The 7,698-nt window shown below is 39.6% G+C and overlaps 2 protein-coding genes across 2 annotated transcripts; one reads left to right on the top strand and one right to left on the bottom strand.

Annotated features, from left to right (window-relative positions):
• Positions 1–563: 563 nt before the first annotated feature.
• On the bottom strand, positions 564–962 carry LOC112166406 (component of gems protein 1-like). Its single transcript, XM_024303251.1, has one exon. The coding sequence runs from the start codon at positions 960–962 to the stop codon at positions 564–566; it is 399 nt and encodes a 132-aa protein (XP_024159019.1).
• Positions 963–3,455: 2,493 nt separating this feature from the next.
• Positions 3,456–6,575, top strand: LOC112186570 (receptor-like protein 6). The gene has a single exon (XM_024325034.2). It carries the CDS (start codon positions 3,476–3,478, stop codon positions 6,398–6,400), a length of 2,925 nt encoding a protein of 974 aa, XP_024180802.2. The 5' UTR covers positions 3,456–3,475; the 3' UTR covers positions 6,401–6,575.
• The last annotated feature ends 1,123 nt before the right edge of the window (positions 6,576–7,698 follow it).

Raw genomic sequence — 7,698 nt, 5'->3', positions numbered from 1 at the left:
CCCCGCTGGTTGTAGCAAGACGACGGGCCTTGTTCAAGCTTCAATGTCGTTGATCCCCAGAACCACACTCACACTCCCCAGAACACTCCTCACCCTTCAATCCTTCTCCTGCAAAATGTCATCCGACTTGCCACCGTTGACTCACTCCCTCACTCTCCCGAGTCAACTCGCCGCCGAGCCCGTCCAGATCGTCGCCGCCCCCCACATCTCCTCCTCCCAGTTCAGGACAGGAGTGCGATTGATTCGTCTCTGTTTAAGCAGTGGCTGAAGAGCATGGAGAGTGAAACTGGGATTCTACGCGACGGTTCTTTGGCTCTGAAACGAGTTCTAATTCAGGTGATCCAGTCCTTCTTTAAAGTGGTTGAATTGATTGGTTTTGATAAGTTCATAGTCTTGGAACTGATCAGTTGGGTTATAATAGGGTGTGGATATGTTTGGAAAGAGAATTGGGTTTCTGAAGTTTGAAGCAGAGATGTGATTGATAAAGAAACAAGGAAAAAGTATCGTTTTCCTGTCAAAATGATGGGAAGGGGGAAATGGAAAAGAGGGGATTGCGAGGCTACCTACGCCACCTCCACCTTCGCCGGAAACTGGGTTATCTCCGAAACCGGTGCCTGACTCGAACCCGAACCCGAATTGATTGGCTGCTGGTGCTGATTCTCCACAACCCCATGTCCATAATACGCATTCTGCAAATGGGCCGTGTCGGAATCCGACGTCTGCGGCAGCGGCGCCGGAATCGGGACGCCGGGAGGATGAATCGAAGTGGGTTCTTGGTACAATTGGGGGTTAGTGGTGTAATCTTGGGATGTGGGATTGTAATATTGGTAGTGGTGGTTTGGATCATAGGGTTGAATTGTTGAAGGGTCATATGGTGGTGGTGGTTGTTGAGGTTGGGATTGGTATGGGTGCTGGTATTGGTTAGGGTCAGGTTGAGGGGTTTGTGTGTAGGAGTAATCCATGGTTATACAAACTTGATGGTGGGTTTGTGTGTTTCAATGGAGAAGAGGTCGTTGTCTGGAGAAGAAAGAGAGAAGAGGGAGATTGTTGTCGGGAGAAGAGAGAGAAGAAAAGAACCAAAAAGAAAAGAAAAGAAAATCTGACTTTTGTCTTTTGAGGGCATTTTAGGAAGTGCAAATGAAAATGGGTGTGGTTTGCAAATATGGGGGTGCAAATTTCACCCCCCTAAATTTTTAGTCTTTATTAAAACTTCTAAATTCACCCAGCCATTTTTCCCACAATATCCTCGTCTTCACAAACCCAACAAAACTCTTCTTTGCCCATTGATTACTTGAGAATTGAAAGAGCTTTCTTTTCCTTAATTACTCCCGGATGGAAAGAGCTTTTACATTCTTATTTTAGCATGTTGGTAAGTATGCAAACAAAACATAGCTTTGGACTTGGATTTTTGGTGAGAGAAACTTAAAAAAACAAAGAGAAATTGTTATAATTCAAGTGTTGATCTCCAGTTTCCCCAAACGCTCATACTTATCTTCCTCTCTTATAAAGTATTGGATTTAATGAAGTATACAGAAATGGAGGACTTATTTGATTCTCCATTGATCTCCGACGAAGTTGACGATTCCAATGATCTTGAAGATGGCACAACAGTATTGAAGGAGACAAAGCTTCACAACTCACAAGGGTTATGTATCTAGCTAGTATGTTGTGAGGTTTGTTTAGAAAAAGAAGGGGTATTTACTGTAACAAGATTGTTCTTAGGCTAGTCAAGAACTCCAAATCAAAAATCGGGTTAATCCAACTAAAACCTATGAAGTCAAATTATACATAATAAGCTTAAACCCATACTTGGCTTCATTAAGGATTTAAGGGGAGTCAGACTAGTTATCCATTTCGATTCCCACCACATAGGTCATACGTTTGTTCTTTCTCCATCTTTCTTTTTGGATAATACACAAATCAATAACGAAAGAAGAGTGGCTGGAAGTATTTAGAAGAATTTGCTAGGTTTTTTGAAGATGAGAGATTGAGGGTATTATGGGGAAAATGACTGGGTGTATTTAGAAATTTTAATAAAAATCTAAAATTTGATGGGTGTAAAAAGTTTGCAGGATACAGGGTATACTTAGATTTTTGCTGAGTACATTTAGAAAGACCCCAAAAATATTGATAATCCACGCGCTGTTATTTATTAGGGTAAAAACTTTCATCATCCTCTCCCCGCTCGCCTGTCATCAACCCCAAACCACTTTCTTCAGATGCATAAAAACTGAATGAATTTCAGAAATGCTTAGGACCCGTGTCGGGAAGGATTGAGATCTGTTTCGCATCGACCTCGTGAACACGATCATAATACTATCGCGTTAATAGACTGGGCCGTTGTTTTCAGTAGTTTTCACCTTATTCAAAATTCCATCGAATGAAAGATCCGTCGAGATCTAGATCTTCTATTATTGATGACTATAATTGAATATTGGATTACCACGACCTCTGCGCTATTCTATAACCCAGATCTTTTGTTGATGGTCCAAACCCAGATATATGACCATCAACTATATTTGAATATTGTATTTTTGACTGAGGAACGTTCCGGCGATCAAGAACAAGAAATTTATAGGATTTGTAGCGAAATTATAGAAATTTGTCGAATACACAAGATCACCACCATCCCCACAATTTGGATTCTCTTTCTTCACCCAAATTCAATCACTTCCAGAAAGTTTCTAAATATTGAGTGCATGATCTTTATTGAAATTGGGGATTAGTTGCAGTTGACGAAGGCGTGGGATAACTAGGATCAGGTCAGTAAAGTGAAATGTTTTATATTAATATTCAGAGCGACTTAGAATTTAGCTTTAAGTCCACCCAAAGTGATTCAGATTCCAAGTAGGTGCTTTGGTTTCTGATTTGTGATGGGTTTTCCTGAATTTCCCTTTCAAAACTGGCCATTTCTGGAGTTATTCTGACCTGGGTTTTTGCTACACTCCGAGTGTTTTTGTGTTCGAAGTTGTGGGTGTTCATTGTTTTCTCTGCTTTTTTTTTTTTTTTTAAGCTGAGGCTTTGTTTTGGAATAGGAGTTGCGTGTGGAATTGGGTGAGCAGATTCAGAACAAGTAGAATAGTCTAATATGACGACGGGATGCGCTTTCTGCAGAAAATAACGCCTCGGTAGGTTGATGAACTCATTTGGTCGATGAGATGAGAAGAGACGTGGTGGCTGCCTGGCTGGCTTAAATAACACGACTCCCTATCTTGTCGTCTTGTGAGAATAGACAACAGTTCCTCAGAATAGTTACATTAACAGTTATCAGTTTTACCCCCTAACGTCGGTCGATGCGAAATTACCGAGTGCCCTTAATTTATATGAAATTGTGGCTCTCCTAATGCCACGTCTCCTGTTGCCAGCGGCTGTAACTTACAGCCTGCGCAGCCTCCTCCATGCATATATCTAGCTCTGTTTAGACTACAAATTAATCAAGACTGTCAAAACAATTATGGGGTTGCCTAATACTCCCATGCTTTCAAAACCAGCAGTGCTGTTGTTACTTCATCTTTTGGTTATTGCTAACTCTGTATACTCTTTGCAGCAGCCATTTAATTGCCATGATCAAGAGAGGTCTGCCTTGCTGGAATTCAAACAAAGCATTTTTATTGATAAATCTGCTTCCGGTTCTTATGGTGCTTATCCAAAGGTTTTATCATGGAAACCAGCTGAAGGAACAAACAAGGCCTGCTGCTCATGGGACGGTGTCGAGTGTGATGAGCAAACGGGTCATGTGATTGGGCTTGATCTCAATTCCAGTTTTCTCTATGGCTCTATCAACTCCAACAGCACCCTCTTCCGGCTTACTCATCTTCAGAGATTGAACTTGGCTGATAATCACTTCAATTACTCTCGTATTCCTACCAGCATTAGGAATTTTCCAAGACTCACATATCTCGACCTCTCTTATTCTGTCTTTTCTGGTAAAGTACCATCTGAACTTTCACAGTTGTCAAAGTTGTCATTCCTTGATCTATCTCACAATCTTGACACTTCTTCTGGTAAAAGATTGCTAAAACTTGATGGATTTGTGTTCAGAAGTCTAGTTCAAAATCTAACTAGTCTAGAAAAGCTCCATCTCAGTTCCATTAACATATCTTCCACTATACCAGATTCCGTGGCAAACTTATCAAATTTGACATCGCTCCTCCTAAGCGATTGTGGGCTGTTTGGCCAATTCCCTATAAGAATTTTCGAGTTACAGAACTTGAAAGTTCTTACTGTAAAATCCAACCATGATCTCTTTGGTTATCTGCCTGAATTTAATGAAAGTAGTCATCCCAAGTCATTGAACTACATATCTGTGAATGCATGCAATTTCTCAGGGATGCTTCCATCTTCTCTTGGTAATCTTAGCCAGCTCAAGCATTTGGACCTTTCGGATAACATGTTCCATGGTCTGATCCCTGCTTCGTTGGCAAATCTTACCCAGTTGACATGGTTGTCACTCTCAAATAACAATTTCACTAGCAGTTCCTTGTTGTGGGTTTGTAAGCTAACCAAACTTACTGTTCTGTACCTTGAAAGAACCAACTTGAGTGGTTATATTCCATCTTCTTTTGGTAACCTCAAACATCTCATTTTTCTGAATCTTCTTGATAATGAAGTAAAAGGTCCAATCCCGTTTTCTTTTGGCAACCTCACCCGGCTTACCCATCTCTGTCTTGCTATTAATCAACTTAGTGGTTCAATTCCTGAATCATTGTTCAACCATATGGATCTCGAGGTCCTGTATCTACAAGAAAATGACCTACACGGTACAATCGACATTCTTAAGCTACCAAGACTCACCCGCCTAGGACTGGATGGTAACAAATTGGTATTGTTGGATGAATCCAGAAGAGTGAATGCAACTGCTCTTCCAAAATTCAAATTTTTGTCGTTGCGATCTTGTAACATAAAAGAGTTCCCAAATTTCCTAAGATACCAGCGGAGCTTGGAGTTTTTGAACCTTGGCGGTAACAAGTTGGAGGGTCAAGTACCGAAATGGATGTGGAACACAAGCACAGAGAGTTTGTTGTTCTTGGACCTTTCTTATAACTTCCTTTCAGTTTTTGGCCAACTCACTGTTGTTGCTCTTCCCTGGCGTAACCTACAAGTTTTAAGGCTTCAATTTAACATGCTACAAGGTTCACTGCCAATGCCTCCACCCAACATGATATATTATTCCATTTCAGACAACAAATTAATTGGAGAAATTTCTCCATTGTTTTGTAATCTGAGTACTCTTTCCTTCCTTGACTTGTCAAACAACAAGTTGAGTGGCATGCTTCCACAATGTCTTGGAAACTTCAGTGATAATCTACTTGTTTTAGATCTTGGAAACAATTCTTTTCATGGCATTCTTCCTCAAACATACAGCAACACAAGCAGTCTGAGGACGATTGATGTTAGTTATAACCAATTGCAGGGGAAACTGCCTGAGTCATTGGAAAATTGTGTGATGCTCGAGTCTCTTGTGCTGTCAAACAATGAATTTAATGATGTTTTCCCCTTTTGGTTAGGAACTTTGCCAGAGTTACAAATTTTGGCAATGCGGTATAATGGATTCTATGGTGTGATTGGAAAGCCTCACAAGAGTTCCCGTTTCTTAAAGTTGCGCATTTTTGATCTGTCTTACAATAACTTCACTGGTGAGTTTCCCCCTGAATACATCTTTTCTGGGAATACCATGAAGGAATTTACTCCAAACGAGGCCCAATATATGGAGACAAACACAGATTCAGGTCTTCTTGTCGGTGAAACAGTGTTCAGCTACGGTTACCCTTTCTCAATCACGATAACGAATAAAGGTGTTGACAGATACTATGAGAAGATTCAACAAGACATTGGGGTCATTGATATATCATGCAACAAATTTGAAGGGAAGATTCCTGAATTCATTGGGAACTTGAAAGGACTTCGCTTTCTTAATGTTTCCAACAACATTCTCACTGGTACCATCCCATCATCCTTGGGAAAGTTGACATTACTTGAAGCATTAGACCTTTCAAATAACAGGCTTTCTGGAGAAATCCCTCAGCAACTAAAGCAGCTTACATCCCTCGCATATTTCAACATCTCTCACAACAATCTTACAGGTTCCATACCGCAAGGGCGCCAATTTAATACATTTGAAAATACTTCATTTGAGGGAAACCCAGGATTGTGTGGAGAACCATTGCCAAAGAAATGTGGAGATGCTAAGACTCCAACTCCACTGCCACCCTCAAGCATAGATGGAGTTGATTTTGATTGGAAATTTGCATTAGCGGGATTTGGAAGTGGGTTGTTGGTGGGAGTGGTACTTGCAGACATCACCATCACTAGGAAGCGTGAGTTGTTTCTTGAGATAGTTGGAGTATTAATCAGGCTAATCAAAAGGATCAAAAGGGAGAGGTCGGGATGCAGAAATTGACGAGACGGTTATGAGGTTATGGATTTGAGGTTCTTTCACTTTTTGTGTTTGTTTTGTTTTGTTTTGCTTATTGCTTTCTTTCCCCTTCAGCCTTTCTATCAATATGGTTTTGTTGATGTATGTCTCAGCAACAACCAGAGTAATTACAAATAAAAGTTTCAGAGTGTCATGTGTTTATATGGTTTTGATAATGCAAATCACAGTCTGAATGTTTCATGAATTCCATAGCATGTACTCATAAAGTAGGTTGTGTGTGGACTGATTTAAAGCATAGGATGAATTGTTGAAGTTGATGCCTCCTACTTCATCTAGGAAAACTCAGTGCACCCAATTGCTGCTACTGTTTGCAGCTCCTACTTGCAGCTACTATTTGCTCCACTAATTAGCTAGATATATTGTTGTGTAAAGCACTTTTAATCCAGTTAATTAGCTCTTTCTTTTCAGCCACTAGATGGTTTGGTAGGTGTATATCTTTGGCTGTATAAACTTAAGTTTGTTCTTGTAAAAGTAAGTGAAATAGATCTGAAAATATCAAGCTCAAACAAGTTGACTTTCATATGTTCCTTGTTGCTTCAATTGCTACTGCAATTCAATCAAACATCGATGTTATGTTCATGATTGTGGTTTGTTAATTACACATTAGAAGCTCAAATATTAAGATGGTATCAGAGCTCTAATTGATCATACATCAACTTGGCGTACCATTTGTTGAACAGAAAAAAACAAACACAAGTGTCCTTAGTTACCTTATCTGGAAAAATGGCCAGTTCAAGTAATACACCAGAAATCAGAGTTCCAATCTTCAATGGAGAGAACTTTGACTTCTAGATTATCAAAATCAGAACCATGTTCATCTCACACGAACTATCGAACTATGTGGAAGAAGGCTACACAATTCCAGTTGCTGCAGATCTTTCTGAAGCTCATAAATTAGGGCTAAACACAAATATCAAGAAAGATGCAAAGGCTTTTGGTAGTTGGCAAAACTCAATCTCATATGAGACATTTCCAAGAATCTCAAATGAAGAAACAGCCAAAACAACTTGGGATGTTCTGCTGCTTGAATTCAAAGGTGTAGAAACAATTAGAGTTGTTAAACTTCAGTCTTTAAGAAGGGACTTTGAGTATACTAGAATGAATGAAAATAAGTTTCTTGATTAATACAGTACTAGATTAACTAATATTGTCAATCAGATAAAAAAACTTATGGTAAATCCATTTCAGAGAAGAGAGTAGTACAAAATTAAGATCCTAATGAGTCTAATCCGAAATTATGATGCTATAATTTGTATTATAGA

Source organism: Rosa chinensis, chromosome 1 (assembly GCF_002994745.2).
Source record: "Rosa chinensis cultivar Old Blush chromosome 1, RchiOBHm-V2, whole genome shotgun sequence".
Taxonomy (NCBI): Eukaryota; Viridiplantae; Streptophyta; class Magnoliopsida; order Rosales; family Rosaceae; genus Rosa; species Rosa chinensis.
The sequence above is the reverse complement of the archived record's forward strand: the minus strand, read 5'-3'. Positions and strand labels throughout refer to the sequence as shown.

What these genes read in the sequence shown, in the direction of transcription:
- LOC112166406 (XM_024303251.1), bottom strand. Translation starts at nt 962, where the DNA reads ATGGATTACTCCTACACACAAACCCCTCAACCTGACCCTAACCAATAC.
- LOC112186570 (XM_024325034.2), top strand. Translation starts at nt 3,476, where the DNA reads ATGCTTTCAAAACCAGCAGTGCTGTTGTTACTTCATCTTTTGGTTATT.